Source organism: Schistocerca nitens, chromosome 5, assembly GCF_023898315.1.
Source record: "Schistocerca nitens isolate TAMUIC-IGC-003100 chromosome 5, iqSchNite1.1, whole genome shotgun sequence".
Lineage (NCBI taxonomy): Eukaryota > Metazoa > Arthropoda > Insecta > Orthoptera > Acrididae > Schistocerca > Schistocerca nitens.
This window is the reverse complement of record NC_064618.1, coordinates 371,687,387-371,700,077: the sequence shown is the minus strand read 5'-3', so window position 1 is coordinate 371,700,077 and position 12,691 is coordinate 371,687,387. Positions and strand designations below refer to the sequence as shown.

The window sequence follows — 12,691 nt, the reverse complement described above, 5'->3', positions numbered from 1 at the left end:
AATGCCCTGAAGTGTTTTCTTCAGTTTAGAAATCGAGTGAAACTTAAGAGGCCTTCAGTCAAGGGAGTGCAGTAAGTGGTATAGCACATAGCAGTCCCACCAGTCAAACAAATCAGTAACAACTTGTACTATATGTGCTTGAGCATTGTCCTGCAAAATGATGGTCAGGTCCTGCTGAAAGTGTCATCACTTCTTTCTCTCAGCTGGTCGTAAGTTGTGTTCCAAAAATGAACAGCATAGATACAGAAGTGATGACACTTTCTGCAGGACCTGACCATCGTTTTGCAGGACAATGCTCAGGCATGTACAGTGCAAGCTTTTACTGATTTGTTTGACTGATGGGACTGCTATGTGCTATACCACCTACTCCACTCCCCTGACTTAAGCCCTCGTAAGTTTAACTCGATTTCTAAACTGAAGGAAACCCTTCACGGCATTTGCTTCAGAACTGCTACTAATTCGTCGGGCAATAGACTGCGCCGCTAGAACTGTCAACACAACTGTCAACACAACTGGCAGTGCTAAGAGTGTCCTAAGACTTCCACATTGCTGGCAATGGGTTAACACAATGCTGGTGACTACTTTGAATGTCAGAAAAACTTTGAAACACTTATCTATTTTGTAGGAGCTGTAAATAAATAGTTGCCACTATTAAAGTTCCAACCCTCGTAGAAAGCACAAATTAATTTAACGGTTAACTATAAATTAAGAGTATTACAGTACTCATAAATGTTTAGAAATACACAAATATCATGCTATGCATGTGTATTGACAAAGTAATTGAAAGATTATGAGAAAATAATACAGTAAAATATTAGAAAGTAGAATTTCAAATCTGACTTATCTGGCACACACGGTCTCGCACAGTGGAAAATTTGGAGGTCAGCTTATTCATGTAAATAAATGTGTGAATTGCACAAATTTTTACTTAATTTGTGTGTACTCCTACACTGGCATCCCTAAAATAAACCTGTCAGTGTCAATTTATCACAGTCAAAATTATGAAAATTATGGAACACCAACAAAACTCTTTGGGCAACTAACATTACAAACACTATTGAGCATTTGTAAGTTTAATTATAATCCTGTGATCACTGGCTTGCATAAAATATAATACGTTTTGTGTAGTTATAATTATTCAAGCCTGAAAGCATTTTTGTAAGAGATGTTCAATCATTGGCTACTATTCAACTCCATATGTTTACTGTTGACTACATGGTTCCCTTTCTTCACTCTGTCACAAAGTGTCTATGACATACCTTAAAGGATTTTCATATTATGTCCTCTATAGGAATACTGATGTGAACATATTTTACCTGCATATGTTACGTACATCACTGATATAACCTTTTAGACAAACTGTTTCCATTGATGCTCTGATATTTAAAGGCAGATAGAAACAGCAAGTTTTTATATATCTTCTAGTTGCTATCCTTCCTCTGTTCGGAGTGGTGATGGCAGTGGTGGTGGTAGGGAGAGAATGTCATTGCAGTTTAGGGTCATGAAACTTCTGAAAGCTTTAGGCAGTTATATTGCAACTGTAAAGTTGTGAAAAGTTACCTTGACAATTAAAACCACAGTACTTCGATATCACTGCCGAATCAGGTATCACTACTGTGTGTTACTGCTCTGTGCAAACTATTTTTTTCTATTGGAACTTTTAGACTTGAACTGTGTTAATGGAATGTTTGCATGCCTAATAATTTCCTTGGAAAATTCCGTAAAATAGTTCGTAGTATTTTTATATTCATATTATGTCTTTGCTGAGTGACATACATTAAAATACTATGTGACAAAAACTGTAAGATTCAATAGCTTCAGATATCTTATCTTCTTTCAGTGCACTGTTGTTTTTTTAAGGGGCTGTAAAACAGTGGGGGAAATCCTTACTCGAAATAGAACGTGTGGTGTGTTGTGGAAAAATTTTCTGAGGAAGTTAACATTTTCATTTACTGCAAAATTATGTTGCTTAGAAATAACAGTTAATGAAAATAGCTGAACTTTATTTCAAAATGAAGATATGAAGACTCTGTTTACATCAGGCTTATCTTAGAAGCATGTAAATCAAAAAGTTCCACTTGAAATTCAAATACAAAGGTCCTTTCAATAAGGAATAGTCATTGGGTGGGCAGATGTTGGCTAACATAATGATATTACTTGGCTGTCACAGATTAGTCGTATTACCCTTTTTTTATGACATTGTGAATTATATGATTAATGTTGTAGTAATTTAAATGTATGTACATAAATGTGTGAACTTAGCAGAATTGTGATTGTTTGTTCGTAGCTTCACTTAGAGTGATGGAAAATTTGCAGCAGTTGTTTCAAGTAACTTTTGAACCATGAGGCATGGATCCTTTGGTCTTTAGAGTATAACAGGACCATGCATTTTGATATTTTATACAAAATTCGCCAAATTAAAAAAAAAAAAGTCATTTTGTTTTGCAGTGCAGTGTTCTGGGTACACTGTTACTTAATTATGTATCTGAGTTTGGCAAGTTTTCATTGCAGAATGTTTTCCTGTATCAGGACACTTTTTTATTTAAATTGTACTCACACAGAAAGAAGATTCTTCCTTGCGACATACTGGGAATAAAAATTTATTCTTTTGAGGGAACAGCGGGGGAAAGAGAATAAAACACCTTGTGCTCACTGCAAATGTGTGCTGTGCTATCCAGTTAACTGAGGAAAATGTTTTTAAGATATTAATTTATACTGTGTGTGGTTCATCAGATTTTAAATAAGGTACTGTGTTCACTGAATTGCTAACTTCACTAGTTTCAGTCCTCCAAAGGACAGTGCTGCCAGCACTTGTCCTCCAACACCACCTACACCCACAACACCCGGTGGGAGTAAGCTAAGCCCAGGGAACATCTTTAAAAATTTTTTCAAGTGCGTTTCTCACAACATCAGTTTTCACTAACACTTGGATGCTTTTCAGTTTTATCTTTGCTTTCTGCCTATATTCTTACACATCATTTCTGTAACAACTGTTTGTAGATATCATCACTCTTCCCTAAGGTCATGTGTGTTTATGCTGAATGAGTGATTTTTTTTCTAATGCATGCCCATTATTTTTGTTTTTGTGGTTTTTCACTGTAAATTAATACTAATTTCAGTAATTTCTTCTGCAGTCATTTGGCCATCTAATGAAATGTTTCACATAAGAAAATAATAATATTATGTGACATGGCAGGCATCTAGTTCATTTAGACAGTTATTAAATTTACTTGTTGTAACATATGAGGCAATATAAATGTGATTTCTGAAGTGAGCAACATAATTTCATTGATGTATGAATTCTTATAATTATGGATCACTCTTCTCTGACAGGCAGAGTTACAAATTATGAATACTCTCATGTTTTCCTGCTGAGTTGGTAGTCAGTCTCCAATGATCACCTCATTGGCAGAACATACATTACCGTCTCCCTTTCTGTTCTCAAGTGGTATCAAATTTATTTGTGATCTGTCAGGTGTAATATATTGTAATTTATAACTATCTACAGTTATGTTTGTTCTTGAGTGCTTTAAAATTTCTCATCAGAAAAATAGCAAATGCTGATTAGTGGATAGTCATTTAATTATAAAGCTGTTTGACCTAGCTTTAATGGCTTGTGTTTTTGTTGTTTGTTTTTTTCCCCCCAAATATTTAATTTATATATTCCAGATTTAATATTGCAGTGCTTGTAGCCCTTCACAGTTGTTATTTTGAAACATTTTTGATGTGTATGAAAGCTAAACAGGTGCTTTTAGTCCTTCATCGTTGGTCCAATGTGTTGATGGCCATGTATCAATCAAGTTGTGTGGTTTACCAGTCTCACAAGTGTAGTATGCATGTGTATCAAGAGTTGTGCATGTTACTTACATGTTACTTACTTTGCATTATCTTCTTGTCATTTTTGGTGTAAATAAGTAATTAATCTTTAAAATTACAGAGATATATTATGAATGTCTGATATTCTCTCTCTCTCTCTCTCTCTGTCTGTGTGTGTGTGTGTGTGTGTGTGTGTGTGTGTGTGTGTGTGTGTGTGTGTGTGTTTTTCAGATACAGAAGCAGAAGGGGTAAACAGTTTATTACCGTATTTACTCGATTATAAGATGAGGTTTTTCCCCCCATTCATTGTCCGAAGACAACGAGATTGTCTTACATTCACATATTAAACTATTGGTGCTGAGGTCAATACTGTTTAATAGTTTGATATAGGTATTTCTTACATTTACTGATGAATCTTGGGCTAAGGAGGTCACGTGGAATTCGGAAAGCAGACAATACTCGCACTCAAACAGGTTACACATTTCCTAATACACCGAAGTGCTTTATATGGTATCAACCTTGATCGTACAATCAAGTGACATTTGACTCCCGTGGCATTAGTGCAAACAGTACATGAGAAACTATAAACTATTTACAACAACCACCTATTGCTCTGCTTGAAATTCACAATTTCGTGAAATCCAGGAGGACATAGAATTTAAAGCTATTATCTTACAAAATCTTGTTATATTTGAACAGGTTTGCAGTAAAAGTTCTCATACATATGTGGATATTGTATACCAACATTCATGGTGCTGGTTAACAGTGTAGGAAACAGGAAGGAAAATTAATTCAGAATTAAATATCTAAAAAAAAAAAATATTAAACTGTCAGCAATTGTTATCACAAGAATAAATTAAAACGGCAAGACCCTTTGTGGAGGTTGTGCCAACAGATGTCGGTAGATCACAGAGCAAGTGGAAATTAGAAGATTTTATTGAATTGCGATTGCAGTCTTTATGTATTAGTTAGTGGTGTTGCGTATGACCTACACCCTAGAAGATATTGCAGCCCAAATTTCACAGTTGCTCAGCACAGCATTTTGGAAGGGTTGGAGGGGGAAGAGTGATACAGTCTTCATTGAGAAGTAGGTTGTGGTGTACTGAATGGGCAGCAAGTTCTGTCTTGCTACCAACCAGGAGAACCTATACTGCTGTAGTTTGCCTGAAACCATTTGAATTGACTTTAAAATTGGACAAAAACAGAACTATGGTGTTGTACATTTCAGCAGATGATGATCTAGATAGGGGCCAGTTGCGGTTGTCTAGATAAGGACCATAATATACTTTGATGTTTCCTACAACAATGTTGTCGACACTGATCATGAGGTATAACAGGAATCAATGAGGGTGTGTCAGATGCTGGTTCTGCGTAGCTGTTGAGAGAGCAGCGAGCAGACAATATATTTGGAAGCAAGAAACTGCGTAATATTCTCGTGTCAGTGTTGAAGCAAAACCCAATACATATTCAGCAAAACAGCTGCATTCTCAGGTTCCACCGTAATCACAACCTCGGATATCACAACGTATTTGGAAGAAACCGTGAAATATTTGTGACAATAAAGACATAAACTTCACAACTGTTCTGTTAGGATGAGGGTGGTGCTTAAAAATAATGATACCACAGACAACAGGTTTAGTAAGTGAAAAAGGTGCTAACGGTAAAAATTAATGTAAACCATTCCTTTTGGTTTCTTGTTGTATTTTTAAATGTAGGCAATCAGAAAAGCCTTTATTTTAAAATAGGTATAATGCTTAAGGGTTAGGCAGGTACTTAATGTCAATAAAACAGTTTGTAACTTTGAGTAGTCAGAATATATTAAAAATGAGCCCTGCTCAAGGAGACTCTTAAAAAGGGATGGAGGGGAAGGGGTTGTCTTATATTCAGGATTGTCTTATACTAGGGTAAATACGGTATTGTGATGTTTATATTTCTGCACACAACATAAGTTAATTGCACACATCATTACCATGTTTGTGCTGGTAAAATGATTTTTTCTAATTTTTATGGAGATATTAATGTTAACATTACTTGAATACAAACGGTGTGTGTCATTTATATAGTGTTAGAATTGTTTCTCAGTTGCAATAAAGAGGTGTAGAATTGTAACTTAGTTTGCAGAAGCCTTTCAAACAGTTTGGTTCTTGTCAGATTTTTTTTTAAAGCAGAATGAAGCTGAATGAGATGATTGCAGGTTAAAGACAACCAGAAAGGTAAAGGCTTCAATTCGTTTCCATTCAATGAACAACTGAGCCGATGTGTAATATCTCAACCACAGGAAACATACTGCTGCATTTAACTCTGAACTACCACTGCCCATTCCCCTCACTCTTAAATGACTAATATCATAGATAACATGGCTCTGTTAATTTAACTTTGAAACAATGTTCAAAAGTGGTGGAACTACAAAGAAAATCGATAGGTTTTGCAACCTGATGTTGTTCCAAAAGAGGCTGTCTTAAGCAACAGTCATTCTACCGTGGAAGCTAGTGTTTCAGTGTTAAGAGTAGGCCCTTTTTCACTGCAGTTGAAGTACCATGAAAATAAGTATTCAGAATGTAATGTGCAGCAGCCTGAGAGGTTGACTTCCTCTACGGCATTAAATACTGTCGGAAGAGACATTTTAAAGCATTAAAGAAGCCAATGCAAGTGTACATTAGCTCATAAGTTTTGTTTGCTTTCTCATTTGTAAAATTGTAGGAAGTAATTTTTTATTTGTAATGAAAAAACTTTTCTCTCCATTTGCGAAGTTAAAATATTTTTTTTTAAATTTTTATCCCAAGATTAGGATACATTATAGCTCGTGTAACACTACTAATTCCTTTTAGGACGACACATATTGCTACTGTAAGGTGAAAAAAAGTCCATTTTTTAGCCTTGTGTCTTATCCCATCAGTCTGCAGCATTGTAAGGTGAACATGATTGCAGCTTACATTTGTAACAGGAAAAGAGAAAATGAATCCCCAGTATGAGAGCGTTGAGAATATAATAAAATAAGACTGGACTAATTAAAATGAAAAAATTACAGGCACCATTTATCATAAAATACTAATGTGAAGGTAGTAGGTATACATTTAATCAAATTTATATAGTTGTTAAAATAAATTCATTTATTTCAGATCCTTTGTCCCACCTGTTCGTGATGAGGAATCAGAAACACAAAGGAAAGCACATGCTAAACGTGTTCGTGAAACACGGCGATCCACTCAAGGTGTCACTTTAGAAGAAATAAAGTCTGCAGAACAGCTGGTAAAACGAAAAAACCAGCAGCAGCTTCAACAAGCAACACAGCAATTGAGTAATAATGAACAGGTGTGTGTTAAAAGTATATGAATATAAGCCCCACCCCTCCTCCTTTCTCTGGTCTCCATCTCCCTCCTCTTTCATGTCCCAGTGAGAAATAAAACCGAAACCACTCCTTTCCATATAGAAAATGGGTATCCTGTAGTTTGCAATTAACCGTAGAAACTGTATTTGTTTACCACAAAGTGGCAATATTTTTATTCAGTGCTTATCAGGCATTCGAAAAGTAAATATTGTTTACTCAAAACTCTGTGTAGAACTCATTTTGAGTTTTGGCGTTAGTTATTAGATAAAACAAAAAGATAATTAATGTTTAGGAACGATAAGAAGGCAGTTGGCTTGTGGGGCAGACACAATTGTGCAACTGCAAAGCATGGAGAGAAAAATACAAAACATGGGAACAAAAATATCATGAGAAATAATTTTAGGAAATTTGTTGGTGTTTGCTTGCTTCTTAGTCAAAGGATATACATGTTGATCTGATTGGAATCCAATAAGCTACATATTACAAAAAAGATTATTACGTTATCAACATATTCACTGACATTTGAATTTTGATAGTTCTCAAGGAACATATTTAGATTTCCCTGAGTATTTAGTGTGGTGCTCTGTATTCAGTTTTGCACTGAGCTACCAAACACACAAGTCTGCCTGTATTGATGTAAGTTAGAAGCTCTAAAAGTTAAGAAATATATCTCTTGGTGGTGTCAACATTCCAATATGTTGGCACTCTTATATATAATAACTTATGATGTTATAGGTTTTCTGTGCAGTTTGCCTGTATCAAATCATTTCATTAAAAAAATATATTTGTACCTTTGTTCTCTTCTTTGTTTGTCTCATCAAACCAGCCATTACATTCACATGAAGTGTCCTTTACATTTTTTTGGGATATTGTGTACACATGGTTAACAAATGGTGCTTCCAACATTTCTAGAACATTTTCAAAAACTTATTATGAAGTGCGTGATTACTACAGAAAGTTTTGATTAAGAAGAGTCATAAACTTTAAAAATGCTATAGTTGACTGTTGTCTGAACTGAAATTGTTTCTCAAAAATTTATTTAGATGACTGCCATGGTGTACACCAGCAGGACCACAGCGCAAACCTTGTCCTTCACTGAAATGGATGTTAATGACAAGGAGTTAGTGCTAACAAATTTCTTCAGTTGTAAACTGTTCCATACGAAATGAAAGCAAGAACAGAACAACTGTAATTTGATAGGCAGATGAAAAGAGAATGAAGATTCAAATGTACATGGAGTTGGAGTGCATAAAAATTCACAGATGGCTACTTGAACTTGTCTTACTATTTTCCAGTTTTCAGATATTTTAATTTTGGCTGTCAGGGTGTGGAATTATTGAACGTATTACTTGCTTGGGTTAAATGTAGTGTGTACTAATACAGCGCCACGTTATAAAGGTGTCATTTCTGATATTCGGTTTCCACAGCTTCCTGCTGTTACTAACTCACCATCAATTACTGCAACAATAACTACAGCAAGCCCAACAGTGCCTTCAAAGAGTGTGGCAACAGGTGGAAAAGAAGAGGAAGTACACCAAGAGCGACGACCCTCTTGGAGGCTTAGGGTTGATAACGGTGACAGGAATAAGGTGTGCTGACAGTTGCTTGTTCCAGTACACCCAGTAGTTTCTGCTTTGTAGTAGACTTCTCTTCTCAACCTGTTAGATATCACTGGTGCAGTAATTCTGTTCACTAAAGTTTCTATTGTAGTTTTGTGTCTCTGCCTGTCTTACGGCTGATTATTTAAAATAAGCTGTGCATGTTTATTTTTAGGGTATTGTTACTGTAGATTTTCTGTAATTAACACACTTTTCCTTTCAATTATCCACTTTCTTCACATATACTCATTGTAATAATGTAGAGTTGTAGTTATTCAGAATTACATCTTTTGTGCATGATTTCTATTCGGGTTGGAAAAAAATGCTGGCGAGGGAGAAGGCGAAACTAGAGCAGTTATCTGATCTTGCAATATTTTACGTGTTCTTATGTCGCGTGACAAGCATTTACAAAAATGCAAACAGAATTCTCTTTGTTTTCAGAAACTCATTTGAGCTAGTGACCTGGATATGCAAAGGGCCGATCTATTTTGTTGGTAGATTTTTGTACAATACATGGTATCCATTTTGAAAATGATGTGTGTGTTGTTGTTGTTTCTTTAGAAGTGTCGAAAAATTTTATTTTCCATTTTGATAGACAATGCCTGATATATGAATTGCATGCCGCTTTTATTTTTAGAGAGTATTAAAATTACTTTATGACGTACATGTAATAAATTTCTTTTCCAGTTTCTACTGGAAGATGCACGTAGCAAAAGTACTCCAAATGACACGGCTGCTACAACGTATGTTAGGAGGACATCGGGAAGTACTCCAGTGCGACCATCCTCTGCACCAGTTGACCCATCATCTGTCGATACTACTGTAACAATAGCACTTAGGCGACAATCGAAGCCACCAGACGACAGAGGTACATAAGATACATTAGATGGTTGTTACCACTTTCACATTCTTTGTGAAAAAAATTCCAAGTAACTGCATTAACTTATCATGAAAGTGCCACATCCACTGTTAATAGTTATACCTGAATAAGACACACAATGTTAAAGTATATTTGACAACTCCAGTGTAGAAGCAGGAACTAATTTTTTGCCATTTGTTGTTCTTGAAATGATTTTCTTCAATTTAACCAACTACTTTTCCAAATACACTATAATTTTCAGTTACATAGCCTGTACTTGTCTCCTAGCTTCTTCATACAAGGTCTTTGCTCAATTTTATATGTAAAGATTTCTTCACTATTTTGTCTCTTGTCACTAACAGTTTAACAACAACCCTAAATACAACGAGAAAAAGATGTCACATAAAGTGGTGCATTGTCATCTGCGTAAGTTACAAAGAAAGTTTACAGCCCCTCAAATAAGTGTTAAAAATTACTTTTATCTCAGTAATTCAATTTATCAGGACTGAATAGCTCGGCAGTAGGGCATTCAAAATATGAAGTTGCTGGTGCTGCCAATAGCAACACTAATCAACAGTACTAATCCTAACTTTTGAAAGAGGTACATTCATTGTTCAGAGAGAAAGAGGAATTGATTTGAGGCAGTAGGGCTGGAAAGGGGTGTGTGTGTGTGTGTGTGTGTGTGTGTGTGTGTGTGTGTGTGTGTGTGTGTGTTTTGTGGGGGGTGTAGTAGTTACTGGGATCTCTCAGGCTCAGAAAGACAAGGATGAAGAGGAGGAGACAAAAATTAAGCAGAGGGTTTCAGAAAAAGTGGTTCTCTTGTAGTGCATTTGTAAGGCTTGTATTATGATATCGAAGATCTGTGACAAATTCTTGTAAAGATATGTTACATTTATTACAAGAATAATCACTGTGCCAGCTTCAGTTCACGTATAATAGAAGATACAGTGTCAGATATAAAAGATTAATGAGGGAGATATATGAAAGGGGAAAGAAAAATAGAAGTGAGAAAAAAGAGGAAAGTGGGCAACTGAGAAACAAGAGGAAAGAAGAAATCCTTAAAAACAAAGGGGGAATAATCAAATTAGTAAATAATGATTTTATAATTAAGAATATGGTGATTGTTAATGGGTGTTAAATTCAGGAAAGTGGCAGAGTGACGGGTATGTTGGAGACAGGGGGGACAACCGGGATACCTGGGAAAAACCCTGGAATTTTTTGTTGTTTTAGTTTTCAGTTATCATATTTACTTGAGTCTAAGCCGCACCTGAAAAATGAGACTTGAAATCAAGGGAAAAAAAAATTCCTGAATCTAAGCCGCACCTGAAATTTGAGACTTGACATTCAAGGCGAGAGAAAAGTTTTAGGCTGTACCTCCAAATCGGAAAAAAGTTGGTCCATTGTAATATGAGACACGATTTAGGTCGAATGAATGACGATACAGCTACAGTAGTTTGGTTTGGTTCGTAAGCTTAGCAGTTGAGCTTTACCAGGTAGCCATTGCTATGCGTCAGGCGCTTTGTCCATATTTATACGGGTACCCTTCCTTTTTCACGTGCTTTGCCTGGTATGAATTGATTGCTTATTTTTCTTTGATCTGATCAGTGCCGTTCTCTTTGTTATAGGTGTTTACGTCACTCTAAGCTAAAAATGCATTACTGTACTGTGTCATGCATTGTTTGTCGCATTCTGATAATGAGTGTTTATGGCCTGTCGCTGCTCGTGGCATGGCTTGCTTTTGTGCACGCTACCGCCGCTTACAATAAAAAAAAAAAAAAGAGGCATCGTCTCATTAGCGAAACAATGGCAAGAGACTGCTATTTTTTGTTACTTACACTGCTGCTTTCTTTGATAATGGTCAACAAGAACCAAATAATAGACTGCGTATGATAGAAGATGTTCTGAACGAGAGTTTAGCGAAAAATTTTCTCCGTTTGAAAATCTTTGCAGACGCCTCTTTAGTACATTACATTCTGCACAGAAATTAGTCATCTCAGATTTAAAATTCAAGTCAATTGCGTGCTTCATTTCTGACTGTATAATAGAATAATACGAATATAAAAATGACATGATATGTATATTCTTCTGCGTTCGCTGTTGTCTCACTCTAGTTTTGTAGTTTATTAGGCAGACAGGATTTATATGAGATAGCAGCAAACACGAAAGAATACGTGGCAAAATGTTTATATTTGTATTATTCTTTTGGTGAAGAGAATACTGCATGTGATTCACAATTCATAAAAGTTCCTATTAGCAACCATCTCTTCTCACAGGTAGGAAAAAATTCAGAATGTGGAGTTGGCCATATTGACAAACATCCCAAACAGTCTTGCCAGTCGGATTTTCGTAGTACATTGAAATGCTGCTACATTCGAAGATGAACAATACGGAATTTGTATTTACTTCGTTGGATAATGTATGAAAATGCAGTGGTCGAAACTCGGGGCGGCGAAAAAAAGCTCGCCGCCCCCCCCCCCCCCCCTCCTGACGCAGAGGTTTCGGTGCCAGTATTTATCTATTTGTCTTTATTCCTGCTAAGCATGCTTGTGTAGTGCTACATATATTCGACGGCAGAAATTAGTTGTGGCGGCACCTATCAACATTTTTCAAAACTTCCGCTTACTTTGCAATCGATTCTAAGCCGCAGGTGGTTTTTTGGATTACAAAAACCGGCAAAAGTGCGGCTTAGATTCGAGTAAATACGGTAAATTTTTGTAATTATATCTCATAAGAACCGATACTCTATCAAAAGATATTACTGTATCCCACTACTGCAGCAATAAAACATGAACGAGAGGAAAAAAGAATGTAAAATTCAGTTGCAAAGGAGATGCGTCACAAACGACGACAAAACACAGTGCTCATACAAGCATCTGCGAACAGCAAAATGTGTCAAAGGCTTTAGGAAGGCTATGCAATGCCTTATAACAACAAATTGATTCATATGAGCGTGACCTCTCAACTGTTTACATTAAATTCATTCGACCAGTTGCGAGCGGGCTCATGCGCAGTTGAGTCACGTATGGGTAGTACCTTCTCCCACTTCTGGCTACAGAAGTGTAGCTGTTAGCTGTATAAGCAGTAGCAGCA

At 36.1% G+C, this 12,691-nt stretch overlaps 1 protein-coding gene across 6 annotated transcripts in view; it reads left to right on the top strand.

Moving 5' to 3' along the window:
* Positions 1–12,691, top strand: part of LOC126260807 (protein phosphatase 1 regulatory subunit 12A) — a 350,453-nt gene that overhangs the window by 225,766 nt on the left and 111,996 nt on the right. For 4 of the 6 annotated variants that reach the window (XM_049958170.1, XM_049958169.1, XM_049958171.1 and 1 more), the window contains 4 exons: positions 2,779–2,892; positions 6,936–7,128; positions 8,572–8,733; positions 9,430–9,610. In XM_049958170.1, the coding sequence (XP_049814127.1) occupies positions 2,779–2,892; positions 6,936–7,128; positions 8,572–8,733; positions 9,430–9,610 (650 nt within the window). The remainder of the gene's footprint in view (positions 1–2,778; positions 2,893–6,935; positions 7,129–8,571; positions 8,734–9,429; positions 9,611–12,691) is intronic. The other 2 variants (XM_049958172.1, XM_049958175.1) reach the window with 2 other exon arrangements.